The 12,963-nt window shown below is 57.3% G+C and overlaps 1 protein-coding gene across 2 annotated transcripts in view; it reads right to left on the bottom strand.

Annotated features, from left to right (window-relative positions):
- Positions 1–12,963, bottom strand: part of SCARB1 (scavenger receptor class B member 1) — a 59,924-nt gene that overhangs the window by 7,279 nt on the left and 39,682 nt on the right. For both annotated transcript variants that reach the window (XM_039879251.1, XM_039879252.1), the window contains exons 6-10: positions 11,983–12,098; positions 10,177–10,343; positions 5,952–6,070; positions 2,992–3,065; positions 447–498 (exon numbers count right to left, since the gene is read on the bottom strand). In XM_039879251.1, the coding sequence (XP_039735185.1) occupies positions 447–498; positions 2,992–3,065; positions 5,952–6,070; positions 10,177–10,343; positions 11,983–12,098 (528 nt within the window). The remainder of the gene's footprint in view (positions 1–446; positions 499–2,991; positions 3,066–5,951; positions 6,071–10,176; positions 10,344–11,982; positions 12,099–12,963) is intronic.

The following is a 12,963-nucleotide window of genomic DNA, read 5'->3' as shown; positions in this document are numbered from 1 at the left end:
TTTCCTCCAGGGCCACACAAGGAGACTACATTTCCCAGACTCCCTTGCAGCTGGGCAAGGCCATATGATCACATTCTGGCCAATGGGATGTGGGCACAGGGGTGTTACACTTTCACACCTGGCCATGAAAACTGCCCACATAATTCTCCCCACCACTTTTCCCGGCCACTGAACGCAGCCACACACGATCACTGTCAAGCCCCGGGGCTGGAGCCCGGCAGTTCCAGCGGCTCCTGCCTTCCCCACCCCAGGTGAACCTCTCGACGGAATGGAGTAGCTGACGAAGTGCTTGCGGGGCATGGAGGTTCTCGTAGATCGCTCTGGGTCACAAGAGTCCGGCTCCCCGGGCCCGCCTCCCTCCCACCCCACTAATGGCCCCCCACCTCAAATGCCCACACTGACTCCCCACTGGGGTGCCCAGAGCAGGGAGACCGAGGTGGCCTTACCTCCTCGAACCACAGCAGCGGCAGGACCACCGGCTTGATCTGCCCCGTTTGTCTGTAAATGAGCAAGATGGCCCATGAGACGTTCCGTCAGGCAGGCAGCGCTGGCCGTGTGCCCACCGGGCAGGAGGGCTCTGAGCGACAGCCCCATCGGGACTGAGGAAAGGGAGCAACCTGACGCTCTCACTAGCTCGCTGTGTGACCTCGGGTGCCCACTCACCCTCTCTGCGCCTCCTCTGTAAAATGGGATTTAACGGAATCCCTCACAGGGCACCCGTGAGGACGGAGGAACATATACAAAGGACTTAGAAAAACATCCAGCAGGGAAAAAGTGCCCCGTGCTTATTGCCATCGCTGCTGACATTAGATGCCACAAACAGTGGACACAGAGTCTGTAGCTCCTGTTCTTGGGTGTGCTGAAGGGCGCAGCTACACGGGGCAGCGATGGAACACGCTCGGGGGACGGGGACCAGACTCGGCACAAAAGGCCAGATCTTCAGTCACAATCCCCAGACCTCTCTGGGGCCGCCCGTGAAGCAGAGCACTGGGCAGTGCGACAAGTTTACGCAGCCTCCCCTGCGAGAGGCGGACGCAGAAAACAGAGAAATAACAGGGAAAGAGCTGTTCACCTTGGCCTTTTTACCTGCGTTTGTAAGAACCTATGTAAATTACATGCAAAGCGCGCTTTATCTCGAGATAAAGATCTTGTGAGCAAACAGCACCAAAGTTCCTGGATGAGCCACCGTTTATCGGCTCTGCCCCGCCCGGCCGCTGCCTCCCGAGACCTTCCCCACACCCATCCCTTGCTGGCCCTCCAGATGGCATTAGGCCCTGCGGGTGAGACCAGCTCCCTTGAGGCCACTGCTCCAATTGGCAGGAGCCATCTGGCAGCTGGACAGACGGGGACACAGAAGCCCAGGCAGGTCAGGGAAGCAGCCTGACGCCCACAACGGGCAGAATCCAAGCATACTGCTGGCTCGAGCCGCCTTCATCAAGAATGTGAATTTGCTCCTAACGGGTGAAAATGGAAGGAGCACGTGTTAAAATCCAGATCTTGAAAAATGCATTTTCTTTGAAAATGCGAAGGATGAGGCCACCTTCCTCGGGCCCCAGCCCCGTCCGGCCAGCCCGGCTGCCCTGTCATCTGCCAGTGAGCAGACCGGGTGCCAAGTTCCCTGGGCCGGGAGGTCGAGCCTGGGCACAGACACCAGGTGTGCACACGGTGCCATCTGGCCAGGCGCAAATCCTTCAGGAACAAACCTCTGAGCAGTCTCCACATGGCACAATGAAAAGCCAGGTAGGAGTGACAGGGCCGATCTCTCCAGCCGAGAGCCCTTTTGCGAAATGGAACAGATGCCCGCATTCTTGCAGCCCAGAAATATTTCCAGGGGATTTTTTTTTTAATGAAACTATTTCAAATATGCTAAGAAGTACAGACATCGACATAACAAGGAATCAGGGCACTCCCTCACCCCGCGCTGCGAAAACGTAACGTTATACCAAGAGTGGGAGACGTCAAGCTGGACCCCTCAGTGCCCTGCTGGTGGGCATGCAAACGGGGCGGATGCTGTGGGCAACAGTCTGGCAGCTCCGCGGGTGGTTAAACACAGGGTTCCCACGTGACCCAGACATCCTGTCCCTGGGTGTCTACCCAAGAGAAACGAGAGTGTGTGTCCACAGAGAAACTTCTATGTGAATCGTCACAGTAGCATCGTTCGCGATGGCCAAAACATCAAAACGACCCAAAAGTCCACCGGCTGATAAATAAAACTTGGTCTGGCCACACAATGGAATGTTATACAGTTACCTAAGGAATGAATCACTGACATAAACTACAACACGGAAGAATCCTGAAAACGTGATGCCGAGTGAGAAGAAGCCGGTCGCAAAAGCCCATGAAGCGCGGGATTCCATTTACAGGAAATGCCCAGCAGGGACGAACCCGTAGCCACAGAGAGTAGAGCAGGGGTTGCCTGAGGCCGGGGAAATGGGGTGCGCCTGCTGATGGGGACGGGTTTCTCTGTGGGGCTGATGACAGGGCTCTCAACTGATCGAGGTGGTGGTCACTCAACTCTGTGAGCATGCTGTCATCCCCGTCCATTTTTAAAGGGCTGACTTTACAGCACGTGAACTACATCTTCATAAAGCTGTCATTCAAAGACAAAAACCAAAAAAGGAGGACAGTGCTTAAAAACTCCCGTGAGGCGAACCGTCGCGGTCAGAAACGCTGTGTCTGCTGGGCTTCCCTTCCAGACACCTGGGTTCGCCAGGGTTTGACTTTTGCCACGCTGTCGCGTGGGAAAGGGCTTGGATGGAAGATTCTGACTGACCTGGGGGACGACTGTGAGAGAGAAAAGGGCATTCTGGGGCAGGAGGTCAGGATGCGGACGGGGCCTTGGCCCAGGGCTGAGACTCCATCGGGGGACAGGTGCGGACCGCACATCCAGGAGGGCCACCTCCCTCCCCAGACCCCAGACCGTGGGGACGCGGTGGGAGCCCCAGGCACCCGACCTGACCGAGCACGCAGCCCAGCTCAGGCCCCACTCACCCGATGCCCCTGATGGCCTTGATGTACAGGCTTAGCTGCAGCTTCACAGAGCAGTTCATGGGGATGCCCGTGACCTGTGACAACACATTCGGTGAGGGCCTGGCCTCCCTGGAGCCCCAGGGACATCTGCCAACTCCCCTCTCCCTGGTCCGCTCCAGAGGGCGGGTGTTCTGGCTCATCTGCCTGTGCCCTGGGGTCCCCTCTACTCGTGCTACACCCCAAAAGGTAAACCTGTGTTTCCCAAATGGCTTCTTTGGTCCCCGACCTCGAGGGGGCTCCCTCAAGAGAGCAGACCTCTCCCTGGATGGAAAACTCCCAACCCTTCCCGTCTGCCCTCCTGAGAGGACGCTCCCCGAGCAGAACGAGGTGTTCCGGTCACCGCCCCTCCCTCCACCCTCCAAATTACACAGAACGGTGTGCACGCTGTGCACGTGGAGACGGTGGCTCCCTGATTCACTCCCAATGCTTCTCGATTGTCTCCAAACCAGTATTTTTTTCCCTGGTGTTTATTTTTACCTTATTTTTTGGAGAATTTTTAAATTTCCGATTTGAGGTAGTGATAGAAAGCTTCCTTCGGGCAGAATCTAGTTTGTTTGGTTGTTTGTTTAAATGAGATAGTTTTTTAAAATAAATAAATAACCGAAGTGACACCTGTATAGGACCCAAAGCAGGAAGGCGGTTCTGGATCGAGACCAGAAAATGACGGTGGAAAGGAAGCTCAGTCCGAGGTCGGGGACCCCCACCCTGCCCCTCGGCTCAGGCTTGCTTCCTCGTCCGTGAGATGGAGGTGCCCCGCCCGCCCACGGGGTTCATGCAAGGGCAGAATGAGGTCTGCAAGCCCGCCACACCCAGGCCACGAATGTCTGCGTCAGGGAAAGCCCGCATTCTGACTGCCTCCGGGCCTCAGTGGCACAGGGGAGCAGGCCAAAGGCCGTTCTCCCTTTGAACTTGAGAGTTTGAACTTGAGAACCTGGCGGGATAGCAGCGAGGTCACCCGTGTACGGAAAAGCGTCCACACCGCAGGCCGAGGCTGCCCTCCTTGCGAAAGCAGGCTGGCCAGGCCAGCCCCCGCTGGCATCCGGGAACTTGAATTCCCAGAGGGCCCCTAGCGCCCCGTCCCTGAGGAGGGACTCACTGCGCCTGGACTGTCTGTGCAGACCACCTGCTTTCCAGCAGGGCGTCTGGGATTTCAGTGGGTGCCTATGTGACCAGCCCCTGATAAACACCTGGGGCACTGAGTCCCTAAGGAGCTTCCTTGGCAGATGACACGTTACGTGCTGTCACAGCTCGGCTGCTGGTCGTGTCCCTCGGCTGGAAATTGTCTCGACCTGAGTGTGGCCACATGCTGAGTCCTACCAGTCCTCCTGGCAAATCATCCAACTTGGAGTGGCCCTGGGGACCCCACACGACCTGCCGCCCTACTGCACTTTCCAGAACAGATTCGCTGTCCCGGAGTCTCCACTCCGGCCACTGCCCTGCTCCCTGGCTTGTTCCTCCAGCTGCTATCAGGACACCTCTTTGCACACAAACTCTGCACGTCAGGGCACAGGATCACAGCCCCGGGAGCCCACTCCTGTCGCCACGCCCTCCCCCAGAGTCAGGAGCGGAAAAGCGGCCACCACGGGAGAAGCTTCCGCAGGCGGCAGGCTGATCCCATGATCACCCTGTGCAAAGTGCCCAAGACGACAACAAGAAGATGAAAGGCCACTTGGTCTCCCTGCCTGCCTTGCCCGCCTGGAGAGCAGAGGCCAGCTATGTGGCTGCTGCAAAACATCTGTGTGCACCCCCCAGCCCCCCAGACTTCACTGCCTGTTCCCCAGCGTGGGGTCAGGGCGAGCAGGGGAGAGGTCGTGCTCTTGCTGGAATTCCCCCGAAGCCAGCAGAGGGGGAGGCGTGAAACAAAGGAACTAAGAGAAAGTGCATGACCCTCTGTTAGTTTTATAACCAAAGCCTTTCATAAAAACTGGTTAAAACGTTAAGACAGTAAGGAAAAGTTTTAGTATTTTTAACAGCAAAGAATGAATTTCATAGAAGACGTGCAATATGTTAGTACGAATTCACGTCAACTTAAGGAATGTCAACATAATCCATCTATACTAGCTATGTATTAATAGTGGACGTCACGTAGTGAGCATGGGAAGTCTTGGTGCTGGAAAAGCTGCGTCTGAATTTAGCTCTATCCCGTACTCACTCTCAACCGCTTAATCAAACTCATGTTTAGTGAGATACTAGCACCTCGCGGCTGACTGCTAGAATTTTAGCAATTAGCAAGACAGGGCAGACCTCTCTCTTATGGGGCCAACGATCCCACTTACTAGTTACGTCACGTAACCCACGTGGACTGCAGCTCCCCACCTGTAAGACGGGGCAGCTGTGCCACCTCCCAGATTGCTGTGAAAATTCAATGGGTTGACCCACGCGAAAGCATCTAGCTAGTGCCAGGAGACAGAAACCCACAGAACGTTCGAATCAGTGGCAAACGCCACATGAGCACATCTTACAGAGAAGAGGGAACTGGCTAAGGACGCACCCTAGGGAGGGCCACTGTGCAGGCCTGATACCCTCCCGGTAGATAGAACGTCACATGGGACAAATTCCCCAGAACCCAAGTTATCTGCAAGATAATCCGGGCTCTCACTGGTACCTAGAGATCTTTATGGCATGTTGGCACAGCCAGAGCTCTACCTCTGGCCAATCTGCAGGCTGATAATTCCTAATTAATTTACTGTCTTATGAGCCTTTAATAATGATAACTCCCTTATAAAGAGATAACAAAGTCCTTGAACTGTGGAGTCTGAAGGCAAAGTAGGACCTTTGATGGCTTGTTATCTAGAAGCTACCAATGCCAAAGAAAGCCAGGCTTCCCATCCCTCCCTGCAATAGCTCAGTACCTGGCGGGGACGAGCGTGCACCGATCAGAAACCCCCTCTCCCCCCACAGTCTGGCAGGCAGGGGCTCACCGGGTGGATGTCCAGGAACAACGAATGGTCTTTCTCGTTGGGGTTGAGGCCGAGCACTGCCTCTGCCAGGACGGGGTCAGCATTGTAGAAGTGAGGATGGGAGAGAAACAAGGGTGCATCTAGAAGGCAGAGAAGGGAGAACACGTTGGCACATCCTGCGGCTTCATGCCAGGCCCCGAGGCAGACGCAGGGATGCGCAGACGATAAAACGCAGCCGCTGCCTCCGGGGCACCCCGTGATGATGACAAGATGCAAATAACAATAACTAGACAGAGAAAATTCCTTGGTTCAGTCACGTTTACCAAGCGTCCAAGAGGCGCTGGGCACTGGAAGCCAGCAAGGGACAAACTCTGTGCCAGAGGAATAGTAATGCAGGAAATGCTGGTTCTGGCAGGAGAGATGAGAGGAAGGAAGAGAAGATGCCAGGCCGAGGTCCGGGCCCGGCGCTCCAGGTGCACGGGATGGCGGAAGCAAATGCAGGCGGTGGGGAAGCACAGACGGAGCAGGCGGTGCGGGGAGGGGAGTCATGGGAGTTGAGGGTAGGCAGGTAAGTCGAGACCAGATTTGAACTTGGGTGGGAGGAGGGGCGTCTTGATCACCAAGCCAAGCGGCCTGGACTGTCTTCGGCAGGCAACACAGTGGCGAGCAGAGAGGCTCAGGTGTGCACGCCCGCGGCCAGGGCTCCCGAACGTCCACAGGAAGGGAGGAGACACACCCGCTCCGCTTCTCTCCCAGCAGCCGGTCAGCCGGATGGACGCCAGCGTGTGTGAACAGGGACCCTCTGAGTGAGAAATTCACACCCAGAAACGTGAGGTCAGATCTCGTGTCAGGTCTCCGCGCAAGGCCATCGCCAGTGCATCCTCGCGTGCTCAGGACAACGTACGACGCGTTAACGAGGAAAAGCCTGAGCTTACAAACACTCACGAGGACCCAGAACAGGGAGATCCCGGGCAGAAGGCAGGCTGGGGGTGGCAGGGGCTGCAGAGGCGCAGAGCGGGGTGGCTGCTGATGGGGACGGGGTCCGCTTTGGCAGTGGCGAGGATGGTCAGGAACGACACAGAAGTGGTGGCTACGCAACTTCGTGAAGGTGCTGAACGTCACTAGACTGTATACTTCAAAACGGTTCATGTTGTTTTACCTGACTTTCACCTCAATAAGGAAGAATGAGAAAACAAAGAAGATTCACGAGGTCCCCTCCCCCGAAACCGACAGCCCGTCCGCTGCCAGGCCGGTGTTTGCGTCTGTGTCTGGCAACCTCGAATGTCTGGGTGCTTTCTGCTTTTCTTTGCAAAGCCAAGCACTGGTTTGAAATAAAACCTGGCCGTTTATCGACGTCTGACTTCATTTCTCCCAGAGTCGATCATCGCCTCAATAACGTGAATTCGGTCCTCCGAGTACTTCCGTTTTGCCACATACGGTTGTATCCGTCCCCCGCCCCGCCCCACGCACCCGTCCTTATAGCAGCTTCTCTGAACCAACTGCCACTGCTTCACTGAAATAGCTATACTGGGAAGCGGCTTTATATCTGGGTTTTACGTCTGAGCCATAACTGGCAAACACCTGCCAAAATTAGAAAGGAAATATAGGAATAAATACAACGGAAGCCAATGAATGCTGTACATTCATTCTAACTAGACACCATTGCCCGCACAAGGCTTTGACCCTGAGACCTGCTCTTTCTCCGTTACAAAGAGACGGGATGAGTGTTCGAAAGGCGTTCACAGCCTCTCGGCACCGACCGAGGCTTCCTCTTGGAGGTAATCAGAGGGACAGAAAGAGTCTAGGAAACAGAAGCCCTCTCTCGCTGTGTGCTGTGTAAGTCGATGTAATTTAAAGCTGCCTCCTTGCACCTTTGAAGTCACCTTGAGCGCCCGTGGGGACAATGTCCCACCACTCGGAAAATTCCCTTCCCATCCTCCCACCTCCACCGTGAAAGCAGACCATCAGAGCAGACGTGAGGACCCCATTTTACAGGTGACGAAACTCTGAGGCCCTCGGTCAGGGAGGCGGGCACCATGCCAGCCCCTGAAGGGGGCGAATCTCAAACAAGCCCCTCGGCCACACCTCCACGGCCAGGTGGAGACAGGGCTGAGCCGAGGTGCCCTCACCTGCCCTGGCTCCAGACAGTGAGCCCACGTGGTTTTTCAATAGCGTGCGTTTCTTTCTATTTTATTTCCAAACGGACTGAGAGAAACTCGCCCGGTAATTAAGTGTTAATTAATTTATAGTTTTATGGCACATTTAACTAGACCCGATTGCCCGAAATCATCACAGTGAAGACTCTATGGGGCAAGTCCGAGGCCCTTGCACAGCACAGAGGTCTGAAGGGAGAGAGTTCTCTGGGTCCAAAGAATTTTCAAGGCCTGGAAAGGGAGATATGTGGCTATTTCTTATCTTCGGATTAAATGCCACAGAGATACAGAAACAGCTACGACAGAAGATGTGGGGAGCACGTTCCTAGCAGCACCAGGATAATGTTCGAAAAACCAGGAGCTCAGACGCCCGTGAGCAGGCGAAAGGGAGTCGAGCTGTGTTCCCAGGATGGGAGACGGGGCAGCAGCGAGGGCACCAACGACCCACGGCAGCGGGTCGGACCTCGCCAGTGCGACACGGGGCCGAAGGGGCCGGAAGGTGACAGACGCAGAGGCCACGCTTTCTGAACCACTCACATGAGACCAAAGGCAGGCAAAGTGTGGTCCGGAAGTCAGGCCAGTGACTGGGAGGGGACGCGGGGGAGTCTGGGGCCCATACTCTTCTGTTTCTTGACCAAGGTGCTGATCACATGGCTGTGGTCACTTTGTGGGATTTAAAACTGCACAGGCCATTTGAGCAGCTCCCTATATACATGTTTATGTCAACATAATGAAAACAAAACCTTAACTTACATAAATATTTTAAAATTCCCTCCCACTGCTGAAGTTCTTTTGGCAGATGTGCTAAGATGAGGCCATGCGGCTCAAGGGAGCAGGATGGGAAGAGATGATGCCAGAGAGGCTGGCAGAGGCCAGACCCTGCAGGGGACCGAGGCCACGCGAGGGCTTCGCTCGGGGACGTGTAGACATCGGACGCAGAATCGTGCAGCAATCCATGTTTTTGAAAGGTCTCGGGAACAGTGTCCCACAGAGCTGTCTACGATGGCGGCCGTGTTCCTTCTGTGCTAGCCACCCCATACACACGTGGCACACGGGGGTGGTGGCCATTTGAAGCATGGCCAGTGTGACGAAGGAACTGCCTTTTTAATTTGATTTCATTCAAATCGATTTTGATTTAAACAGCCACACGAGGCCGGTGGCGACTGTGCTGGAGTCTGGGAACGGAGCATATGTAGGGGGGACAGCAATGTGACAGCAGGGCCCACTGGCGAGCTGCGGACCGGGCCCTGGACCGTGAGGCGGCCGGCGGGGGGCGTGGGAGAGAAGGAGGGCTGGGGGTTTCATTCGGAGGCAGAGCCTACTGGGCTTGCTGACTCAGCGGACGAGGGTGAGGAGGGGAACGGAGCTGACACCCAGGTGCCCGGCTGAGGCGGCGGCGTCTTGGGGGACTGGCACTGGGAAACATCGCCGAAGCCAGAGGCCGCTGTGCCAGCACAACCATCACGCCCGACCTCGTGGTCAGGCACCGCCACACAAGATCCCACGGTCGCGCACCGCCACACAAGATCCCACGGGCCGAGCGGACGGCTGCCGGCCTCTCTTCCTCCCAAGATGGGGGGAAGGGCCCTTCCCACGAAGCCTCGCTCTCACGCTGCATGTCACGTGTGGGAGGCAGGGTAATGCTCTCCCGGCCTAGTCCCCGGACCCCGTGAAGAAGTGAGGCTCTGTGCCCAAGGGGATTTAGGCTGCTAATCCACCGCCTTAAAACAGGGAGAGCGTGGCCGAGACTGCCCAGTGGGCCCAGCATGGTGTCCGGGGCCCTTACGCTGAAAGAGAGAATCGGGGCCGTCAGAGGAGGAGACGTGACCGCAGGGACGGGCTTGGAGGTGTGACACGGCAGTTCTGAGCGCAGAGCTAGGACCGTGACTTCTGTTTGTGGGGATTTATTACGACGGTAACTTACAAACACAGAGCTTTTTTCATGTTATCTCTCCGCAGCCCTCATTATCTCTGGCCTAATGGGATTATCGAGGGTACAGAGACCAAGGTGAAACGGGGTGAAGCAGGAAGCATGGGGCAGACCAGCCCGCCGCCCTGCCGTGCCCCGCCTCCCCCGTCCAGGTGACACGTACTGAACCTGCAGGTGCTGATGTTCTGGATCCCGGACTCCAGGCATGGGCAGAAGCCCTCGTTGGGAGGGTAGACGGTCCCGTTGGCAAACAAGGTGTTGGGGGCCTTGAAGCGATAGGTGGGGATGCCTTCAAACGTCCCCTCTTCCTCGTATATCAGCTTCATGGACCTGCGGGGACCGACAAGGTGGAGGGTGACACCCAGAACGCGGTGGCTGCGACCGGGTCCCGCGAGGGTGACCCCCACTGAGCCACCTCCCCCACCTGCGCTGACACCCGCTGGGGTCCAGCCACCATCATGGAGCTTTAAATGAGAAGACACTGCGCTGCATCTCCACTGAACGACTGCAACCACTTCCGGTCTGATCTATAATTAGATGCCCATGGGGCCCAGTCCCTGCCCAGCCCTTCCTGCGCCCCCAGCCTGTGTATCCGCTGCTCCCTCTGCCTGGAATGTTTGTCCCTCAAGTCCTCACACATCAGGTTTTTGAAATAAAACCTGGGCATTTATCGTTCCCCTCGGGTTCAGCTTTCACGTCTGCAGGTGGCCACACTGCACCCCACGCCCTACCCCCCGCCACCCGTTCACCCTCCTGCAGTTCCGAAGGCACGTCTGCATTTGAACGTGGACTTCGGACGAGAACTGTGCCGCCCCGTGCTGTCCACGGGAGCCGCCGCACACGTGGCTCTAGAGCCCGACATGGGGTGAGTCCACACGCGGATGCGCCCTCGACATAAAACACAGGTTTCTACGACTGGACGCCAGAAAAACGCGTAAAGCATCTTTTCAGTAGATTTATGCATTATTTACGCCGAAAACGATAGAATGTGGCTACACCGTGTCACACAGACGTATCGCTAAAATGAACTTCACTTCTTTCTCGTTACTTTTTTTAACGTGGCCACCAGAGAATGTGAAATCGTGAAGGGGACGATTATTTTATCTCTGTTGGGTGGCGTCGTCCCGGGGAAAAGCGGCCCCCGGGGAGAGGAGCGGGCCGGGGGGCGGCGACCGAGCGGGCGGGGCGGGGGGAGACAACCCGCACAGGTGAAGGACGGGGACGTGGACGACTCGACCCTTTTCTCGCAGTTTTTCTCTCGGCCGAAGTGTCTAATTTTAACAGGCGACACCTACAGGGCACAGCTCTTCCCGCCCCGACGCTCCTGTGGGTACGTTTCCGAGTCCCCCGCAAGGACTTAATCTCCTGGGGGACAGGGACTGGGCCCGTCTCATCACGGCCGCGTCCCCGGCACCCGGCACCCAGCACAGACGGGCTCCGCACAGGTTCGCTGCGGGAGGCCGAGGAGGCGCAGTTCACACGCGCGAACTCCCCAGGGATGAGGCCGCCTGCGTGGAACGGAGGGCAGGGCGGCGCCCAGGATCCCCTCGGCCTAGGACCCCCCGTCGGTGCCACTGGACTTGTGCAGCCGCAAACAGACCGGGGCTGCAGCTCTGGAGATGGAAGGGGCCGTGGGAGAGGCAACCAGACGTCTCAGCATCCAGCCGGACCGACACCACAGGGTGTCCGTCACCTACTGTGCAGCCCAGAGAGGCTGCTGGCACCACCTGTACCCACGCCCAGCAGCTGCCAGAAGCCTCTCCGGGCCTTGCAAAAGCATCAGCAGCTGGAGTTTGACTCTTCGTGGTGCAACCAGAGAGCATTCAAGAGGGCGCCGGGGACGAGCAAACACACAAGGGGCTGAAACTCTTTCCAAGTGGACGGCAAAAGCCCCCTGTTCGGGCCGCGAGCATCCACGAAGCTGACCTCCGCGCCCGGGAGGCCCGGGATCCCGCGCCCGAGCAATTACCGGCAGGCCTCGGGGCTGTAGAATTCCAGCGAGGATTCGGGAGTCATAAATGGCGCCCACATCTGCCCGGACGTTCCATTAATCATGTTGCACTGATCCGAATGCCAGTAGTTGACCTGCGGGGAGCAGAGAGACACAGCCACTTAGGACGGCCGGGCCTCCGAAGGAACCTGCTGTCGGGCTGCGGCTTCACGGCCCGTGTGCCCTGGGGTCGATGCCACCGCTCGTTCCCGATGCTGTTTTTGGGCAGACGCCAGTCCCCCGGGAGAGACAGCCTCGCACGGTGCGAGGGGAACAGGCCATGCAGAGCGCCGGCCGGAGGGGGCCGACTGCGGCTCCCTGCTCCCTGACTACGGCCCTGGAATGTGCGACTTGGCTGAGGGCTAAGATTCCTCCATCTACAAAACGGGCCTATCGCCCTCACCTCCGAGAAGCACGGCGGGAGGTGGGACGCTGACATCCTCACCTCTCAGAGAGGAAGTCACCAGACACTCCCTCAGGCCAGATACAGTCAGGAGGTGACACCCCACGTGACATGATCGGAGAGCTCAAGGCAGTAGCTGCCTCTGGGGAGCGAGGCCTGGACAGAAAAAGACAGACTTCTCCCTTCCTCCCCTCTGTGCAACCAGGACGTTTTAAATCGCTTGTGCGTGTTTACTTTTATACTGAAAAAACGAGCTAAAGAGAACTCTAATAGCCACCATTAGCACCGGGCATTACCAATTACAGACGGCGCCTGTCGCCCTGGGCACTGGTGGAGCCGGCTGGTGCCCAGCCCGCAGGTGTGCGCGCCGACGGCCAGGCTGAGCGTTTGGCGGACACCAGCCACGTCAGTGCCCGACCGCGGTCGTGCACAACGAGGAAAGCCCGCGTCCGTGAGAAAGGCAAGGTGCGAAACAACGCACTCGGCACGACTTCACGATGCGCAAAGCAGAAAACCCCGCCATGGTTCCGTGCGCGCACGCAGGCGTGCACACGGAC

The sequence above is a fragment of the Pteropus medius genome, unplaced genomic scaffold (genome assembly GCF_902729225.1).
Source record: "Pteropus medius unplaced genomic scaffold, Ma_sr-lr_union100, whole genome shotgun sequence".
NCBI classification, from domain to species: Eukaryota; Metazoa; Chordata; class Mammalia; order Chiroptera; family Pteropodidae; genus Pteropus; species Pteropus medius.
The sequence above is the reverse complement of the archived record's forward strand: the minus strand, read 5'-3'. Positions and strand labels throughout refer to the sequence as shown.